The sequence below is a fragment of the Notamacropus eugenii genome, chromosome 7 (assembly GCF_028372415.1).
Source record: "Notamacropus eugenii isolate mMacEug1 chromosome 7, mMacEug1.pri_v2, whole genome shotgun sequence".
NCBI lineage: Eukaryota > Metazoa > Chordata > Mammalia > Diprotodontia > Macropodidae > Notamacropus > Notamacropus eugenii.
Window position 1 is genome coordinate 9,021,090 of NC_092878.1, and position 20,353 is coordinate 9,041,442.

A 20,353-nucleotide genomic window follows, 5' to 3' on the forward strand; every position below is an offset into this window, starting at 1 on the left:
GGAACTTTCACCCCGAGTATCTAGAGAATTATGGATAGAGCATCTCTGAGCCCTCCAGGGAATATCTAACCTGTCCTGTCTCTCTCTTGCTGGCTGCTTCTGTGTCAGTTTCCAAGGTGTTGGACAGGTGGAGTTGAGTGCATATATAGGCGGGTGTTTGAGTGGTTGGTCAGCATTCCCTGGGAGAATTCCATAGTCTGGGAAGGGAGCAGCCCTCAGAGCCAATCTTCCAAATCTGCTCTTTAAAAAACAAAACCATTTATTTAACTTTGTGGTAAAAGAAAACAGGCATCAGTCAACATCAATAAATCTATAACCTCTTCCAGGTCTTTTAATTGTGGATGTGTGGGCACAGATAACTGTCCCTATTAACATTTTGCCACTTCAATCCAGTGTTCAACCACTTTTGTCATTGGTAGGGGGAGGGGGAGTTGTAGTGCAGGCTGTTGAAGAACTATCTGCTCCCCAAGACAGTCCATCTCAGGAAAAAAATCTATGTGTACCCATTCTTGGGCTGAAGATACCCATATAAAAGCTTCCCATTCCCTGACTAGACCTGTAGAAGAAAGGCAAAGACCACACTGTCCCAAGAGGGTGAAACAGGTGTGGCTGGTGTGAGTAGAGTAGTCCTGGGGCCCAGTAGGCCTGGTGGAGGACAGCAGAGCTGGTGGAACAGGGCAAGGCAGAAGAGCAGCCGGTGGAGCCAGTCTGAGTGTTAGGCCTATGATGTCACCCAACCTGCACACACTCGGGACTCTTCAGACATAAGGCAATGGACACTCCACCCCAGACTTGTCAACTTGGTCTTTCCCAGTGAAACCCCATCTCCATCCCTTCTTGCCTCAGTCCCTCTTTTTTTTTTTTTTTTTTGTAGTTCAAATTCCCTGGGATAGATAAAGGGAGATACCGGGAGAAAGAAGGTTATAGGGGATGGGACCTAGTAGGGTTGCAAATACTGCTCTGGAAAGTGGTAGGATATCAACTCACTACTTGATTACATGTGTAAGGGTCCTGTGCTCAAATTCATGTCCCCCTCCCTCAAGGGCTTTAAGAATTCACACATACCCTACCCACCATATTCCAAATAGAAGCTCTGTGTACCTCCAGAGAGCTGAACTGGGCCACTCCTGCTAGCGACCCCCTCATCTGGTTTGGTTTCGGCCTTAATAGCCTGATGTGCGCATCTGGGGTTTAAGAGAATGAGGAAAGGGAGGTGGGGTGAGTGTAAGGGATCAGGAGAGTACTGAGGTGAGAACAGATTAATGAGGGGCACTACTTTTTTGTGACTTCCTCTGTCTCAGACTGAGAAATCCTCTTGGGGAGGGAGAGTTATGGTTCAACACTCATGCTAGAGGGCTCTCTAGTACTATCTTACCTGGGGGCCGCGGTGCGGGGGAAGAGACGGGAATCTAGGTCCTAGAATTCCCTTGCTCAGAGGCAAAGATTCTCCAAAAGGGATAAAGTACTTGAGAACAGCATGGTCTTCGCTGGGTTCTGACTCCCCTTTTCTACTCCCCCCGCCCAAACTCGGGACCCACACCCAAATTCCGCGGCACCGCCTTAGAGTTTGTATTTCCTAGAAAGGGGAAAGCTAGGGGTGAGGGCGCCCTGCCCCTGTGCCCGTTCCTCCTTCCCCTCGTAGGCACCCTGCTTCACTCACTCCCCCAGTATGGGGCAATCTTCGTTTCCTCTTCCCAGCAGCCCAACCCCGCCCCTCCTCTCAAACCATCACTGGCCACCCCGCCCAAAGCTTTAAACCTGAGCTGTCCGTCCCGTCCGACGGTACTACCATCGGGTCCCGAGCCTGGGACTCAGCGCTAGCGCTGCGGCTGCCACCACCGCCAGGTGAGAGGGAGGGATGGAGCCCTGCAGTCTCTAGGCGACTCATCCTTGGCAGACTCAGGCTTCAGGACGGGAGGGAGTTTTTGCCCCGTCCTCAGTTAAGGTCCTAAGGCTTTCTCCATAATCTCCAGAGCCTACTCTTTGCCCTAGAGCCCAGACAGTCCCTCCTCTTGCCTATCGCCTTCGGATTTCCGCTGCACCTGAAGCAACGCAGCCGAACCTCCCTCTCCTTTTGCACTCCTGGAATTCAACAGACTGCACGGCTCTAGGCAGTCCAGACAATTTGTTTGAAATTGGGTAGGGAAGAAAGATTGGTGCTCCAACCTGAACAACTCTCCTCCCCAGCGACCACAGCCAATATGCCTCTTTGGGATGAGTACAAGTGGAGCTGGAGTGGACCAGGAAGGAGATCATGGGTGTAACTGAATATAGGGGTCCCTGGGTGTATCTGAGTGAGAGGAAAATTCCAGGACCCCAGGATAGGATCCCTGAAAAGGCTTGGATATAAGGAAGCTATCCCTAGGTAGATCTGGTTGGAGTGGAGGGGTGATCCTAGGATAAGTCTAGTTAGAATTGGAGACCCGGGGAGATCGGATTAGAAGATACCTGAGTGTATCTTACCATATCTTACCAAGCTTATCACTGCTTCTTGGCAGCAACTATGACTGACGGATCACGCTCGGATGTGGGGCGATGGGGTGGCAGCTCCTGGCTGCCCAGCGTCACACCTTCTCCTGAGCCAGAACCAGATACCCGCTCTCGAGGGTCAGGTCGCTCTTTCTGGGCCCGATGTTGCAGCTGCTGTTCCTGCCGAGGAGGAGGTGATGATGATTGGGGCCCAGAACCTGCAGGCCCCCGAGGTTCAGGATCTCGGGGCTCTGGTCGTCCTGGCTCCAGAGGTTCAGGATCTCGGGGCTCTGGTCGTCCTGGCTCCAGAGGCAGCGGCATCAATGGAGCAGGCGATGGTGTCATCCGAGGTGAGCCTTTAAACGTCTCTCTCATTCAAGGAGGGGAATCCTGAGACATCCCCTGACCCTAAGTAAAGGGGTTTTGGGGCCTTGGTTAACATGTGGAGTGGGGAAGGGTGAGTTTGCCCCTTGCTGTTAGCCATTCAGGTCCCCTTAAAGATGGAGCTGCCAAGCTGGGATTGTTGGGGTCCTCCGAAGGATTAGATCTGGGATTCTAGATTCCTTGAGCTGAACAGGGAAAAAGAATACAATAAGCTTTTATTAAGCATCTACTATGTGCCAGGGATGGTGCAAAGCACTTTGCAATTATTAAATCACTGTGATTTAGATGCTATTATTATCCCCATTTTACAGTTGGGGAAACTAAGACAGAGAGAGGTTTAAGTGACTTGCCCAGGGTCACACAGCTAAGTGTCTGAGGCTGGATTTGAACTCAAGTGTTCCTGGCTGCAGGGTCAACACTCTACTGCATCACCTAGTTGCCTCAGGGGCCCTGAGTCCTTTGTTCTGGGTTGGTGTGGGGGTCCTGGACTATAACCAACCGTGACCCTTCCAGATGGCATGCTGGTGGTGACTGGGGTGGATCTGATGAGTAGGCGCTCTGATCAGAATCGGCGGGAACATCACACCGAGGAGTATGAATATGATGATCTGATTATTCGCCGAGGCCAGCCTTTCCTCCTCACTGTCAGCCTGTCCCGACCCTACTCATCCTCAGACCGGATGGCTGTTGAGCTGCTTATCGGTCAGTGCAGAGGGAACAGAGAGAAAGGGGGAGACCACAGCTAGTCTTCCAACTGTGCTTTCCTCTGGCATTAGGACCATCTTTCCTGTGCCTCTATGTTGATGTGGTGCCCATTTCTACCCATGGTGGCATGTCATCATTTGTCTGTATACATACATGTATGTACATTAGAGTCTCTCTATATCTGTCCCTTTCTCAAGATGCTCTCTCCTACGTGCCACATGTCCGTCCCATGAGAATAGGTAGATGATGGGTGTGTCTTTTTCTGTTTCTCTTACTGGACTTTTTTTTCCTCTGAGCTTGTGGGTGTCTCTCTGACTCTCCTGGTGACTCTGCATGTCTCAGTGTCTCTGTCCCCTGTGGCCTGGGGCTGGGTGGCTCTGCTGCCGCGTTGCTCTCTGGCTGCTAAGGCCAGTGATTATGCAGCTGCTGGGGGCGGGAGACTCCTCTTACCCTCTGATTAGAGCCTACCTAACCTTGCCCACCTCGGCCTCTAATTTCCTGGGTCCCCTCCTGGATGCCCTGGATTCTGCTGCAACTCTGGGGAACCGATGAGGTTAGGGCTTAGGGTCTAGGCTGGTCCTTTCTCCTGTCAGAGGCCTCTTGTGTGCATGTATACCTCAGGCCTGGTTCTGGATATACTCTGGGTTCTGTGCCAGCCCTGGGAAAGGTAGCAGGGAGGCTAGGCAAGCAGTGGCCTTGGAGGCTTGTCTTTCCCTCATTCTGGCTTAGAGTGTTGAGCAAGGGCTTTGCACTGATACACAGACAGGTTGAGTGGAGATGGAAGTTGATAGTCATTGACTAATGTTACCAAGACAAAGCTGCGTGAGGATCAGAGATACCCCACAGGTTCCATCCCATTTGAGATCTTTGCCCCATTGGTCTCACCTCCTCAATTCTCTCTCTTCATTTGCCCCCACTAGGTACAAACCCTGAAATTGGCAAGGGTACACATGTGATCATCCCTGTGGGCAAGGGAGGCAGTGGGGGCTGGAAGGCCCAGGTGCTCAAGTCCAGTGGGCAGCATGTGGACCTAAAGGTTCATGTTTCCCCCAATGCCATCGTGGGCAAGTTCCGCTTCACTGTCCGAACACGAACTGATGCAGGAGAGTTCCAGCTGCCTTTTGATCCCCGAAATGAGATCTACATCCTCTTCAACCCTTGGTGTCCTGGTGAGCCTGTGGGATAGAGGCAAGAAAGCGAAGTGAGTTATTAAGAGAGATGGGAAGAGGACAGAATGGAATGGTTACCACATGTAAATTGGGCAAATTCCCATGATTCCATTCCAGTAGGCAGAGCTCTCATGGATTTCAGATTCTTACAAGATCTAAATTGGAAAACACTTCATAAGGCCTCTCGAGATTCAATCCCTTTATTTTACATATGAGGAAACTCACGCAAGGTAACACAGCTAAAAAAATAGCAGATTCAAAATCTGAACTTGTCTTCAAGCTCCAAATCTGGTTCTCTTTGCACTTCATGAAAGTATCTTCCACTTCCCCATGCCCTTTACCCCCTGACTTCCCTCTGCCTCAGGCCAATGGTGGAGGAAAAAGTCCGATTGTCCAGTGGAGACCCTCAGCCAGAAGCAGGCCATGATGACTTCACAGGGACAGCTCTTCTGCTACCACCATCCACATCCCTTTCCCTCCCTTGATTTGGATTGAGGTTGGGCTGTTCTGTCCACCATCACCATGGCATGGTTTTTTTAGCTGCTCTTTCCCAGAGGAAGAAGATTTGCCCCATGACTTCCACCCCAAACCTACAGCTCCATTGTAAACCCCACAGGCTTGACCTCAGGTGGAAAAGCAGGGTGTTTAGGGAAGGCTGGAGGGCATCAGGGTTAGGGGCCCAGGCTATGCCTTTGACAGGTCTATATGTTTGTCCTGGGGGCTGACAGATGATCCTGTCTATGTGGACCATGAAGACTGGCGGCAAGAGTATGTACTCAATGAGTCTGGCCGAATTTACTATGGCACAGAGGCGCAGATTGGGGAGCGCACCTGGAATTATGGTCAAGTACGGACAAGGAAAGAGAATAGGACAGGAATAGGGCTGGGGCAAGGGGATGAGTGAAAGGGGAGGGCTGGGGCAGGGGGATGAGTGAAAGGGGAGGGCTGGGGCAGGGGGAGATGAGTAAGAGGGGAGACATCTGAGGGAAAGAAGAATGGGAAAGGGGAGAAAGGTAAGGAGGTGAGTGGTGTTACAAAAAGAATGGGAGGAGAGAGCCTGAGTCAGGGGATATTGGCAAGGTTGGGAAGCCTGGAGAGTCTCAGATAAATATGACTGCCATTTTCTCCCCTCCCAGTTTGACCATGGCGTACTGGATGCCTGTCTCTACATCCTAGATCGGCGGGGAATGCCATACGCAGGGCGGGGGGACCCTGTGAGTGTCTCCCGTGTCATTTCTGCCATGGTATGTTCCCCACGCACCCCATCATGTGCCACATTCCCTTCTGCTTCCCACCTCTATATCCATTCACACACTTCTCAAAATGCCTTCACTTCTAGTCCACCACCGCTTTGCTATTTCTCCCCCAATGCCTTCTTTGGGTAAAGAAACTATAATAAAGAAACCTTTCTACCCCCAGCCTCCTGGTGTACCCCCACACACACACCCATGCTGGCTCCTGTCCCGACTCTTCTGGAATGTGTGGCCAAACCCAAAACTTGGCACACCCAAAAATTACATTCCTATGTCAAAACTTGGGTGGGAAAGGGTGGAGAGGCAACTGAAGCTTGGAGGGGAGGGAGAAAGAATTACTTAGGGGGCCAGCAAAGAGAGAGACCACTGTGCGTGTACTCTGTGAGCAGAGGCTGCAGAGAGGACATCCCTCAGCTTCCACCCTTTGCCCTTAGGTGAACTCTCTAGATGACAATGGGGTGTTGATCGGAAACTGGTCTGGAGATTACTCCAGAGGCACTAACCCCTCAGCTTGGGTGGGCAGCGTGGAGATCCTTCTGAGTTACCTTCGAACAGGCTACTCTGTCCCCTATGGCCAGTGCTGGGTCTTTGCTGGTGTCACCACCACAGGTAATGGAGGAAAGACCAACTCTGACCCCACAGGAGACCATGAGCTCCAGGCATCCCCTATATCCCCACCCTCAATTCCCTTTAACTCCGTGACTCCAGAACACCTGTGGCACCAGGGCAGGGCTTAGGCGGGGGTGGCCTGGCAGGCTGGCATTAATTAATAGTAATTAACCTTAACAAGGGAAGTGGGGGGAGGAAGGAGGGAAGGGCGGCTGAGGCAGACAGGTGGCCTGACCCATAGTGTTTCCCTCCCATACTTCCTTCCCCCCAGTCATTTAATGACCCTCTTCCCTTTCAAAGTGCTCCGATGCCTCGGTATTGCCACCAGGACTGTCACCAACTATAACTCAGCTCACGACACTGACACCTCACTGACCATGGACATTTATTTTGATGAGAACATGAAGCCTCTGGAACACCTAAACCACGATTCTGTCTGGTGAGGAGTGAGGTGGGGTGTGTTTGGGGGGAGGCATCTGTATGGGGTGACAGAGGGTATGGTCTGAAAGCCCTGCCTGCTCTTTTTCCCACCCTGTCTTTTGCTGCTTGTGGGACCATGCTACAAATGGGGAGTTGGTGGGTGGAAAGAGGGGTAATGAAAAGGGGATATTTAAGATGGCCCCCTCTATCTGTGTCCCAGGAACTTTCACGTCTGGAATGATTGTTGGATGAAACGGTCAGACCTACCCTCAGGCTATGATGGCTGGCAGGTGGTGGATGCCACCCCCCAAGAAACCAGCAGTGGTAAGGGAGCACCCACTCCATGTTTGTTCTCCTCTGCCCTCTTATTCTCACCTCCTGCTCACCATTCAGCTCTACCCTCTCCCAGTCTTTTTTGTTCACTGATCCTATGTCCTTCACATCTTGAGGAACTTCTCCTTCCTTCGGCTTCCCATATTGTAATTCACCATAAATTTCAGAAGGGACCTCCCTCTTTCTAATCTAACCCATCTGGTTCAATCCATTCTGAAGAGGAATCTTTACTGAGGTTAAAGCGAGATATAGTTCCCCAGCCTTTGTTTAAAGACCTCCTGGGAAGGCGAACACACTACCTCTCCAAAGCAGCCTATTCAACTTTTTGGTATCTGTAATTATTACGCTTAATGTAGGGAAAAGCTTCCTAAATGTGTCTCTTTGCAACATCTGCCCATAATTCCTAATTTTGCTTTTTAGAGGTTATCCTTCCCTGTCCTCTCTGCTCCTCCCCTTCTTTTCCCTCTTATTCTCTCCAGCTTATGGACTCCTCCTCTCTGTCTCTAGCCAGACCCTCCTTTGGTGCTCCATCTCACGTCCTGCCCCACCATCCTGTGTCCCTTAACCCCATTTCTGGGTGCTCATTTGTCAACCCCCCTCCATTCCTTCAGGTCACCTAGATTTCAGTAGAATAAAAACCAAGACACTTCGATTGGAGTTGTGTGAAGCCATGGAAAGTTTGCTTCCCTTCTCTGGGCTTCTGTTTCCTCATCCACAAAATGAAGGGGTGTGGCCCACCTCACCTTCAGGGTCCCTTTGGCCCCCAACCTTTCTTTTGATTCTGTGCAGGCACAGTCAGCCATATAGTGTTGCTGCAGAAACTCTTTGTTCTTTCTTGCCAAAAAGCTGACTGGTCATTCTGTTTGGAAAAATCATAGAATGGTTCTGGTGGTCAGAGAACATCTGAACCTTGTAAAGCCGATCTGATTGGAATATGCAAATGACCTCGTTATCGTATGTTCTTCCCAGTGGGAGACTCATCCTAAGCCACATAATCAAAGAGAGGAAACATAGGAAAATCCATGGGAAAGCAGAGTGCCTTGCACATTCTCAAAAACACACAATGAGTTCAAGTTCTCCTTTCTGGGTTCTTTTTTATCCCAGTGTTTCCTTTGGGTGGGACCCCATGCCTTGTTTTTTGAGGAATCCTGAATTTGTTGGTGGAAGACTGATACAAACATCCTTTATGTTAATGCTGTGGGGTTGGCGGGGAGGAGGGTGGAATGATTGAGTAAATCTGTAGCATATTGTCAGGCTACTAGAGGATCTCTAAAGTACCTTTTAGCTCTTCCTTTGTGATCTCAACTTAACATGACTGTGGACAAGTCAGTCAGTCTCTCCAAGTCTTGGTTTCTTCATCTGTAAACATCTGTAAACGGGGTATTATAATACCCCTAATAATGGCCCTTATAATGAGGCTCACAGTGAGGAAAGCATTGTGCAAATTGTGAACCATTCAACAAACATAAATAATTATTATCATTATTGTTACTTGCTACCCTGAGACTCTGAGAGCTTCTTCAGTGACTGTGGCTAAGCCACAGTCACCATCTACCTCAGAGAAGAAGCTGAAATGCTGCTGCTCAGCCAGGGGAGTGCTGGAGCCAGCTTGTACAGGCCATGAGAGCTGGTTGTTAAACTTTTAGCATAAGCATTTACACCTTGGGAATCAAGGAAATGCTACCAATCATGGCCTGATTTATGGTTTTATTGGTTGTTTAGACGTAAGAAAGTGCTAGAGAAAATGTTAATAATATAGACAAAGCATACTACTGTGTTGTGTGTTTATTTTTTCTTGGAGAGCCAGTTGTTAAACATTTATAAGCACACACCTGTGCTCAAACCCAGGCACAAAACCCCTGATCAGTATTCCCTGATTCTCTAGGCATTTTCTGTTGTGGTCCCTGCTCAGTGGAGTCTATTAAGAATGGCCTGGTATACATGAAGTATGATACACCCTTCATCTTTGCTGAGGTAAGAGAACTTCATGGAACAGAGGCATCTGTTTATCTTTCATGCCCATGATCTTTTCCCTTTAGCATCCAATTGTATTGACATGTGTACCCTGTTCATTCTATTGCATCTCTGACCCTATCCTGTATAACAAGAGTGACCCCATTGGAGCATGGGTTATGGCTCTGTGGGGGGGATGAGACATAGGGTTCAACCTCTGCTAAAGGACATGAACAGCACCTTGTGTGCCTCCCCCCAACCCCGTGATGGGAGCCGCATCAAAGGATTGGCCACCAGCGGGAAAGAGCTGCCCACTAAGGAGACAATGAAGGGAGAAACAATTTCTGTTCTTGCTTCCTTCTTCCTGTCTTGTGAATGTATGGCTTGAGTCTCAGACAACTCTCCCTTGGACTTCCTATGAGAGGATGGGAGGGGTTTCCTTCTCCCTGGTACTTATGGTAATTACTCACATATGGAAGCTGGGGAATGTGCTCAGCCAGAGCCTGAGACTGGATGTCAAAAGTCTTTTACCTGAGCGTAGGTGACCAACAGTGATCCTGAGATGGAAATCATCTCTCTGAAATCTACACACAGCTGCTCATCGGCCAGACTTCTATGATTCACGGGGAAGAGGGAGGGACCAAAGGACTCGGGTGTGTATGTCCTTCAGCAAGAGACTGAAACCTGTCCCATCATCCCACAGCATCAAAGCACATGGTCCAGGGGCTCTCCTTTCAACAAACAACAAATTGGGTACCTATTAGGTCCTAGGGATACAAAGATTAAAAAAAAAAAAAAACAAACCCACTGACTCTGTCCTCAAATTTACAGTTTAATAGCAGAAATAAGATGTGTCCTTAGGGGCAGTGTGGAAAAGTGAATACAGAGCTGACCCAGAATCCGAAAGGTCTAGGTTCAAGTCTTGACTCTGACCCATACTGGCTGTGCAACCCTGCACTAGTCACTTATCATTCTGATAACGGGGCAGTTTTCTAAGACTATAAGCTATAGGGCCACCACCAATCTTGGTAGGAGAAATTTCCTCAGTGGGACTTCCTACATAAATTGTCATAGTTCCAGACCAAAATAAAAAAGATAATTACACAAATAAGTATTATACAAAGAAGACTGTAAGGGTAATGGGAAAGGAATGGTCTAGATTATAAGGGTTATAAGATATAGGATACTGGGATAAAGAGATATAAGAAGTAGGGATTAGGGGGGGTCAGGGAAAGCTTAATGTAGAGCTGTTGTCGAGTTGTTTCAGTCATGCCTCTTTGTGGCCCCATTTGGGGTTTTCTTGGCAAAGACACTGGAGCAGCTAAGTGGTTTTACAGATGAGGAAATGAGACAGATAGGGTTTAGTGACTTGCCCAGGGTCACACAGCTAGTAAGTGTCTGAGGCCAGATTTGAGTTAATGAAGATGAGTCTTCCTGACTCCAGGCCTAGTGCTCTATCCACTGCACCACCTAGCTGCCCTCATAAACCTGGTGGGCTTTTAAGAAAGAGAAGGATTTCCACAAGTAGAACTGTGAAAGGAGCGCATCCCAGGTATGGAAGACAGCCTATGCAAATTCATGTAATGCAAGATTAGTGGAATAACTAGTAGTCCAATTTGGTTGGAACACAAATACCTTAAAAAGGAGTAGCTAGTGAAATGATGTGGAAGGGCAGTTTAGAACCGTATTGTGGAGAAGTAGGTCTGTTCTCCCTAGCGTCATAGGTCTTACTCATTACCTTCTTCCCTACTCTCCTTACCTTCTTCACCATTCACAGGTGAACAGTGACAAAGTCTACTGGCAACGGCAGGAGGATGGAAGCTTCAAGATTGTCTACGTGGAAGAGAAGGCGATTGGGACCCTCATCTGTACCAAAGCTATTGGCTCCAACATGAGGGAGGACATTACTCACATCTATAAACACCCTGAAGGTACCTGCTCTGGGTCCTAGGAAATCCTTTTGCTTTGTGGCCACCTCCCTGACTCTGTGGCTCCATACTCTATCTCTATGGTCCCACTAGTTGGTATCCAGAACTCTGAATATTCATCATGTATTTGTTGGGCATCTATTGTGTACAAGATGCTACTAGGCCTACGGGAGATGTAAAGATTTAATCTTTGGCTTCCCAGAGCTAGAAGTAGAAGAGATAAGACATACTCAAATAATAAAAAATTAAATTGGGATAAGAACATGTGGGGTGCAAAGTACCTTGGAAATTCAGATGAGGGAGAAGTTTCTTCTGCCTGGGAATAATGAGGGAAGGCTTGGTGAGGCAGGTAGCTTTTGGGTTGGATCTTGAAGAAGAGATGATATTTCAATAGGTATCACTGAGATGGAGAATTCTTTTCCTGGTCTCATCATCAGGGCCTCCCTGACGCCACTTTTTTTTTTGTTTGTCCCCTCTCCTGTCGGTCACCAGGGTCTGACGCAGAGAGGAAGGCAGTGGAGACAGCGGCAGCCCATGGCAGCAAACCCAATGTATATGCAACTCGGGACTCAGCTGAGGATGTGTCGGTACAGGTGGAAACACAGGATGCAGTGATGGGACAAGACCTAGTGATCACTGTGGTGCTGACCAACCGTGGAGGGAGTCAACGTACTGTAAAATTGCACCTCTACCTCTCTGTCACCTTCTATACTGGTGTCACTGGCCCCGTGTTCAAAGACAGCAAGAAGGAGGTGGCACTATCCCCTGGAAGCTGTAAGTCCTTCTTCTTCTCTAGGCTTTGCTACTCATGGTCATCTTGGCATAATCTCTCTATTCCCATGGCTCCCTCCCTTGGTTAGGGCCTTGTCTGCTGTTGCCTGGAATATCTGCCTATCTCAAGTCTTTCCTTTCTCCACAGATACCAAAGCGATTTTCCTAAAGCACAAGTCTGATCTTGTCACTGCCCTGCTCAATATATCTCCAGGATCAAATACTAATTTCTCTTTTTGGCACTTAGAGACTTTCACAGCCTGGTTCAAGTCTACCTTTCCGTCTTAAATATATATTACTTAACCTTCACATACTGTAGTTTCCAGCCAAAGTGACCTTCTCCTCCCTCTCCAATCTCTGTGTTGTTTTCACAAACTGTCTCCTTGCCTAGAATACATTCTTTCGTCTCTCTGGTTTCCTTCAAAACTCAGCTCAACTGCCACTTTCTACTTGAGGCCTTTTCTAATACCCACCCACCTCCAGCTGCAAGTGTTTCCACTGTGCAAATGACCTTGTATTTATCCTGTATGTATTTTGTATATTCTTATATGTGTATATTTTGTCTTCCTCGATAGACTCTAAGTTCCTCGAGGGCAGAAATTGTTTCATTTTTGTCTCTGTATCTCCAGCATCTGGCACATTGCCTGGTGAATGTCTGAGTGCTTGATTACTTGCTACGTATCCCCTCTTGGCCAGTCTTTATGTCTATCAGCATAGGAGAAAGCTCAGAGAGAGCAGGGTGGGCAAAACTGGGAGAGGGATGTAGGTGCTCTGTGTGATATCTCTTCTCCTTTCTCCCACTCCAGCTGAGCGTGTGACCATGCCTGTGGCCTACTCGGAGTACCGGCCACATCTGGTGGATCAGGGAGCTATGCTGCTGAATGTGTCAGGGCACGTCAAAGAGAATGGGCAGGTGTTAGCCAAACAACACACCTTCCGTCTTCGAACCCCTGACCTCTCCCTCACGGTATGGGCAAAAAGAAACTAATCTTATCTGGGGTAAAAGGAGAGCTGCTCAAAAGCGGCACATTTGGGGGCAATAGTGAACTGTGGGAGGATTCAGAACTGGAAGAGGGTTAGCCTGAATTCTAACAAGCAGTCCAAAGAAGAAAGGTTGGATTTGAAAGACATTATAGAGTTGAAAGAGACCTCATCTGAATGGCCTTGGTGGGGGTGCAGCTTGGTAGCATCCCTTTGCCTCAGCTGGTAGGAGAGCCTTGGGTGATGAGGTCCTTAGGGAAGGTAGGATCATTGCTAAGGGTTTCTAACTCTGGAAGGTTATCTCAGGTAGTAAAGAAGTCCGTCCATGCCATTCAGAAGACTCTCATCCTCTTTTTTTCTCTGTCTCAGGTGCTGGGGGCAGCTGTGGTTGGCCAGGAGACAGAAGTACAGATCATATTCAGGAACCCTCTGCCTGTCACTCTCACCAAAGTAGTCTTCCGACTCGAGGGCTCTGGACTCCAGAGGCCCAAGGTTCTCAATGTTGGGTGAGTCTCACTCCCTTGCTCTGACTCTCCTTCCCTCTCCTGTCCTCACTCTGGGTTTATTAAGGAGGGAGACATTCAAACAAACCAGGAAGGAACTCGGCTTTGTTTGGGGTTGGCTAGCTTGACATCTTCGACATTCGGTTTCTGTTTGCTGAGCCCTAATGTATGCAGAGAAGTATATATATGACATGCTTTTCCTTCTTGGGGAGATCAGACTTAACCACATTAAACCGTTAGAGAAAAATTCAAGACAGGACCCAGCTTAGTGGCATATATAAGCATTGCAGGAGCTCAGAGAAGGGAGCTCAGTGTGGGCTGGAAGGATTTAGGGAGTTTGTGGTTCCTCATCTGGTACACTCTATCACTCAGGGCCTGAGGGTGCAAACCTTTTACTAAAAACATATTCCAATACACCCAGGCAGAAGCAGATCCCAAGGTGGAGGTTAGGAAAAGAAAAGCACGTAAGAGCTACTGGTAAAGAGGTTAAAAATGCTGAGCAAGGAAATTCTTGGGGGCCTGAAGCTTTCCACTGGCATTCTGAAAACTCATTTTTCTTGCCAAAGGGCCTGCAGCCAGGTCCCAGGCCAATGCTCCCAGTGGCCAAGTTAACCCAAACTCTCACCAGATCTGCAGGACAACTTCCTTGCTTGTAACAATCCTGGCTGATGCTGTGGGAGGGAGGGAGTGTTGTCGTTTCCCTGGTTCCCAGTATCTTGACTCACAACAACACCTTGAAGGGCGTACTAGTCCAGTCTCCTTATTTCAAGGTGAGAAAATCAAGTCCAGAAAAGTTTAGCAATTTGCCAAAGCTAATCCAGGATAGGGAGTGACAGAGGAGAGATTCGAATCCAGTCCCTCTGACTCCAAATTCGTTGCTCATTATTCTCATATACGGTATTGTCTATATTAATATGCCATAGTTTGTTCTGATGCTCTCCCAGCGAGGGAATGCCCATTTTGTTTCCAGTTTTTATCGTTCAGTCATTCAGATTCTTCGTGACCCCATGGACCATGCTCTCTCCTGGGTTTTCTTGGCAAAGATACTAGAGTCGTTTACGTTGCCTTTTCCAGTGGATTGAGGCAGAAAGAGGTTTAGTGACTTGACCAGAGTCACACAGCTAGTAAGTGTCTGAGAGTAGATTTGAATTCAGGTCTTCCGGACTCCAGGCCTAGAGCTCTCTCCACTGAGCCATCTAACTGCTCCCTCTTTATTATCACCCGGAAAAGGCTACTATGAATATTTGGGTATAAATTATACTTGTGTTTCAGTCTTTGTATCCTTGCATATGTGCCTAACATTGGCTCGCTGGGTCAAAGGATGTAAATATTTTGGTCCCTTTGCTCAGTAATAGGAGCAGCACCTTGGTCTTGAAGTCAGAACACCTGGGTTTGAATCCTTCTGCAGACTCTAATGACCTCCCTAAGTGTTGGTTTCTACATATATAAAATGGGAATCTGAACAGCACCTTCCTTCAAGGGTTGTAATGAGGATCACGTGACATATGTGTGGAAAATGCTACATGTCTGTCATAGTAATAATGATGTTGGAGGAGGAGGCTGGGCTTGAGTTGGGCATTATCCCATCATCATCCTCATCACACCTATGTGGCAGAAACTAGGTGGTGCAATGGATAGTGCTGGACTTGGAATCAGGAAGCTCTGAGTTCAAATCCTGCTCCAGACACTTAGCTGTGTGACCCTAAAGCAGGTGGCCTACCTTTCTCCACCTTAGTTTCTTCCTGTATACAATGGAGAGGATAACAGCACCTATCTCACAGGGCTGTTGTGAGGATCAAATGAGTTACTATATGTAGAGAGCTTGTGACCTTTCAAGCCCCGTATGTATGCCAGCTATTATTAGCATTACTGACATTTCTCAGGGTTGTACCCAAAGTACTATATACAGATGTGAGCTGTTATTGTTGAGTTAGTCAAGTGTCTTTATCCAGTACTCACCTTCTCATGACTCTGAGCCAGGCACTGTATCCAGGTAGAACAAAGACACAGTTGTTTCTTTTTAGTGGGTTATTATAGATAACCAACCTATAGGGAGCCTGATCTAAAGGATGCTCACAGGATAAACGCAGAGAGTAAATAATGACAATTCACGTGTACTTTAAAGATGTACAAAGTGCTTTTCATACAATAACCCTGTGAAGCAGGTAGTGTAGATGCTATGAGCTCCATTTTACAGATCAGAAAGTCAGGGCTCAGAGATTAGGTGATATGCTCCATGGTCACACGGTGAGTAAATGTCAGAACCAGGTTCTAACCCTGTGTCTTCACCTCACTGCTCTTTCCACTAGGTCATCATGATGAGAAAGCCTCAATGTTAATATTATATTCTAACTGATCATAACTAAATGCATTAGTGAGGGGGTTGTGAGGAGGGAAATGTCTTAAGAATCCCTCTGGAAGAGAAGCAAGATCTGTCTTTCTGGAGGGAAGTACTGAGGGCAGGTCATATGAAAAGAGAAGGAAAGCATACTGGATACAGTAGAATTCTGATCCTTGTTCTGTGCTATTAGAAATGGTCTTGTTTCCTATCCATAAGCTACAGCTATAGCGTTTGTGAGCCCCACTCTGACCCTGGACTCTGTCTCTATCCTTAGAGCTACTGGGGTTTAACTCCAGAGATTCTGCTTTCTGCCTGGGCCATAACGAGAATGGCTTAGCTCACAGGGAGACAAGTTAGAGTCTCAGACAGACTGATGGACTTACACCTCCCTCAGTCATCTGACCCATCGCCCTGCTTCTTGACAGTCTCTTCTCTTTGTCATAGTAGTTGGGGAGGGGGAATGTGTCTTATTTCTGTTCTAGGAATAGACCTCATAATCTCACTTATTCAAATCTCCTCTCTTCCTCCTTCTCCTTCTCTTCTCTTCCTCCCCCACCTCTACCCTGGCCATCCCAAAACAGGTTTAGCCTGGAGTCCATCCCTGTATTCATTTCCTCCTTTGGAAGTTTCTGCATCTTATTATGTGCCCAACAGAGTATAGATCTTGGAAGAAGAAGCCCCTGAGCTATTGACTCAGGAGTAATAGAATCCAATAGAATCCAACCTTACTCGAATTCTCATTTGCATATAAAAATACATGGCATGGACATGTATTATACTGTCTTTACAGTATAATATAAAGCTTTGTTTGAAGAAATATCAGCTGATTATTTTTTTTTAATGGCAGCATTCAAATGAGTACTATCCCTTTTAATCTTAGGATTAAGCAAAGTTTATTTCCATGATTCCACCACTGTTCAAAACATTTTTTGGATGCCTCTTGGAATTGCCTTTAGAAGTAAGCCCTTGTGAATGTCTCCTACGGGAGCAGTTCATCAGCCTTTGAGGGTGTACTTGACTTTGGTAAATGGTCATTTGTAGCCATGTCTAGCACATAAAGCAGTTGAAGTTGAGTAATGCCGTTCTAGGTCAACAAGTAGGTGTGACTGATAGAGTTCTGAGATGAATTTTCTTGTGTGAGTCCAACTAGCTCTGGCAGTCATTTCAAAAGGTGTGCCCCTAAAGGTCTGTAGTAATGGCAGTATAACTGGAATAAGAGCATAGCCTTCCAGGGGGCTGCTTTGAAGGGACAATATTCCTCTAGAGGCATAAGTTCCGATGTGTTTGTTGAGTAATCAGTATCATGTAATCAGAATCATTTTAGCCATATCATGTAATATAAGGCAGATCTCTATTTAGAAATACCTGAATTACAAATTATAATCAGTATGTACACACCTACTTCCTCTTAAAGCCATAATACAGCGGCCATGAGGAATCACTGCTGAATCCAAAGGAAATCATGTTGTGGAAGGGAGGTTTCTGATTGGAATATGAACCATAGAAACTATGTTTTCAATGGAGGTACTCTGGTATGGTGGAAAGAATATGGGAGTGAGAGGCTCTGAGTTCAAATCTCAACTCTGCTATTTCCTATCTCTCTGACCCTGGGGATCACTTAACCTCTTTCTATACATTAGTTATCTCATCTCTAAAATAAGAGGGTTGGACTCAGTGATCTATCTCCAAGGCCCCTTCTAGTATGATCTTATTATGCTAGCAATATAATTAAGCAATAGTAAAAACTTGAAAGCTCTATATGAATTGTTATTATTGGTTAGGAAAGCATTTAAGGACTAGTCTGGGCACCTCACTAGCCCTTAAAACATTGTTTCTGTGGGAAAGTACAAACTTTTTAAATAAAATCTATTTTTAGTTTGAGTCTTGCATCATAATATCTAAATTCATAGGACACCTCAACAGTCCCCTGAATCCTTACTTCATAAAATCTTAGCACTAGAAGGGATCTTAAAGGCTGTCTAGTCCAGCCCCTTTAGTTTTATAAATCAGGAAACTGAGGCCCCAAAAGATGTTCAGGGAACTCTTGTGACATCAATGTCCAAGCCAAATATCGTTTTCCAAAGTTACAGGAGGGGGATAGTTTTAGAAAGAGAAGATGTTCTCCAGGAGCTTTGGAACCAATCTGTTTCCCTCAAGGTGATTGCCTCTTTGGAGATAACTTCTGCTGAGACTGGATTTCTCAAAGAAGGCTCTATCTTTGAGTAGAAATGAGATAAACACACTAGGCAGGGAAGATTTGATTTAAGGTAAAAGTTTGATCAAGAAAAGAAGATAGGATACGCTTAATAGAAAGATCATTAAGGAGAAGGCATTCATAGGTGGTAGAATGATAGAGAAGATATAGAAGCGTCAGGAAATGGGAGATGAGAGGAAGAAAAGGAACCTAGACCAGAAAAAGAAAGGATCTAGGACAAGGACACCCCTTGGAAGGCCTCAGGCTCCTAGCTCTTCTTTGACCTGGACCTGACCCAGGAACAGTTTCAATCCCTTGAGGCATTTGTCATTTCCTGCTATGTCCAGGTGTCCAGCTTAGCCTGGGAAAATTACCTGGTTAAGGTCTACCTCAAGTTCAGCCTATGACCTTAAGCTTGGCTTCCTGCCTTTCTGGAGGCCGTCTCCCTAGACCAGACTTTAGCCTTCCCTCATGTAGCTCTTTCCAGCCTCACCTCTTGGCCCTCATCTTTCCCTACAGAGACATTGGGGGTAATGAAACAGTGACACTGCGCCAAACCTTCGTGCCTGTGCGGGCAGGTCGACGGCAGCTCATCGCCAGCTTGGACAGCCCTCAGCTCTCCCAGGTGCACGGAGTCATCGAGGTAGATGTGGCCCCTGCTTCTGGTGGGGGCTTCTTCTCCAGTGACCGAGGAAGCAGCCGCTCTGGGGAGAATGTCCCTATGGCACCCCGAGGAGGAGCCTGAAATTGACACTGGAATGGGACAGATGCAATAGGAGCATGGACACTTCACTGAAGTGGGGGGCTGGGCAAAATGACACCTTGTGGCCTAAGAAGGAAGGCCTAGGAGACCTGGGGTGGGATCCAACTTCCATACACATTGCATGGCACTGAAGGTAATAAAGACTGTTTTGGTTTTGTTTTTTTTTTTTAAGTGAAGCTCTTGGCTTTGTTCATCTGTTTGCTCATGCCATTCTAAAGAGAATGGGTTCATCATCATCCTTTTGGTCTTTGTGCCGTACTTAGAGTCATTTCTGTCTCTGGAATCCCAGGCATTCTAGTGACTAGTCAAATTAGAGTATATTAGAACTGGAAGGGTTCAGGGGTGGGGAACCTGCAGCCTTGAGGCCACATGTGGCCTTCTAGATCCTTAAGTGTAGTCTTTTCACTGAATCTGACATTTAAAATTTGGACGTTTTAAATTTTAAATTTAAAATTCAGATTCAGTCAAAAAGTCTCACTTAAGGATCTAGAAGGCTACATGTGGTCTCAAGGTCACAATTCCCCACCCCTAATCTAGTTCAACCCCCTGATTTTACAAATGAGGAAACTGAAGTTTAAAGACTTTTCTAAGGTCATATAAGTCAATTAGATAACAACTAACATTGTTTGAATCACAAATAATGTCAAGATGCTTTATATACATTCTGAATTGTTGAGTTAAAACAAAAAGTGAGACCGCTGTTCCCACAGAAAATTTCAATGGATTTATTTTCTGAGTTCATGCTATAGTAAGTAAGTAAGTGGAAGAACCAGGCAGGGTTCAAATTCAGATCTTCTGACTCCAAGCCAGGCACCTCTGCCACTGTATCCTACCATGGGTCTTCCTAGACCAAACCAAATGTGGGCTTTAGGATCAATCTGGCCTCTCAGGTTCTTTGGACTGGGATTTTCTTAAATTTGTTTCACGTCCTCCTACCCTGATGAGATTTGGATGAGAAAAGCATCTGTATACTTAATCCCAGGACAAATCTAAATCCAAGGGCTTTTGTTGGGGGCCTGATGACAGGACAGGCTATTTGACTTGATTCACTGCCTGGGTCTTGTCATCAAGGTGCTTTCTCCCTGTAACAATCAACCAACTGAACAGCGTTTACAGAAATACTAGTTAAGTGCCCAGTCCAATTCTAAGTAATCCAAAGGAGCCCCTTGTCAGGAAATGAACTAGGATGGTATAAAGTAGGAATATGATAGGATAATAAATTGACAGTTGAAAGGAACCTTAGAGGTCATGGAATACAACCCCTTTGTTTTATAGATGAGGAAACTGACACAGGTTAAGTGAATTGTTCAGGGTCACAAAGCTAGAGAGTGTCACATCCTGAGGTACAATTAGAATCCAGCTCATCCTGACTCTAAATTCAGTTTCCTATCCCCTATTCAATGCTGCTTCTGAAGATGCTACAAGTTTAGAGGCAAGCTGGTGTTTCCTCTAAAATGTGAAGGAAAAGTATGATCCTATGAGTCAAGTCAGCCAACAAGCATTCATCAAGTGCCTTCTTCATGCCTGGAACTGTGCTAATAAGCATTGGAGATTCAGAGAAAGACAAAAGTCTACCT

The 20,353-nt window shown here is 46.7% G+C and overlaps 1 protein-coding gene across 2 annotated transcripts; it reads left to right on the top strand.

The window, feature by feature from the left end:
* The first annotated feature begins 1,733 nt into the window (after positions 1-1,733).
* TGM1 (transglutaminase 1) lies at positions 1,734-18,952 on the top strand. Of its 2 annotated transcripts, none has more exons than XM_072623404.1 (15): positions 1,734-1,845; positions 2,499-2,819; positions 3,367-3,555; positions 4,479-4,727; positions 5,456-5,574; positions 5,864-5,971; positions 6,415-6,589; positions 6,890-7,028; positions 7,230-7,333; positions 9,228-9,316; positions 11,073-11,226; positions 11,716-11,997; positions 12,801-12,961; positions 13,345-13,481; positions 18,533-18,952. In XM_072623404.1, the coding sequence occupies exons 2-15, from the start codon at positions 2,504-2,506 to the stop codon at positions 18,756-18,758; spliced, it is 2,448 nt and encodes an 815-aa protein (XP_072479505.1). In that variant the 5' UTR covers positions 1,734-1,845; positions 2,499-2,503; the 3' UTR covers positions 18,759-18,952. The 2 variants fall into 2 exon arrangements, with proteins under 2 accessions (XP_072479505.1, XP_072479504.1); XM_072623403.1 differs by lacking the exon at positions 1,734-1,845 and adding an exon at positions 2,118-2,139.
* Positions 18,953-20,353: the final 1,401 nt, after the last annotated feature.

What these genes read in the sequence shown, in the direction of transcription:
- TGM1 (XM_072623404.1), top strand. Translation starts at nt 2,504, where the DNA reads ATGACTGACGGATCACGCTCGGATGTGGGGCGATGGGGTGGCAGCTCC. An exon ending in CCCGTGTCATTTCTGCCATG is followed by an intron (nt 5,972 to 6,414) that starts GTATGTTCCCCA and finishes CTTTGCCCTTAG; the next exon opens with GTGAACTCTCTAGATGACAA. An exon ending in CATCTATAAACACCCTGAAG is followed by an intron (nt 11,227 to 11,715) that starts GTACCTGCTCTG and finishes GTCGGTCACCAG; the next exon opens with GGTCTGACGCAGAGAGGAAG.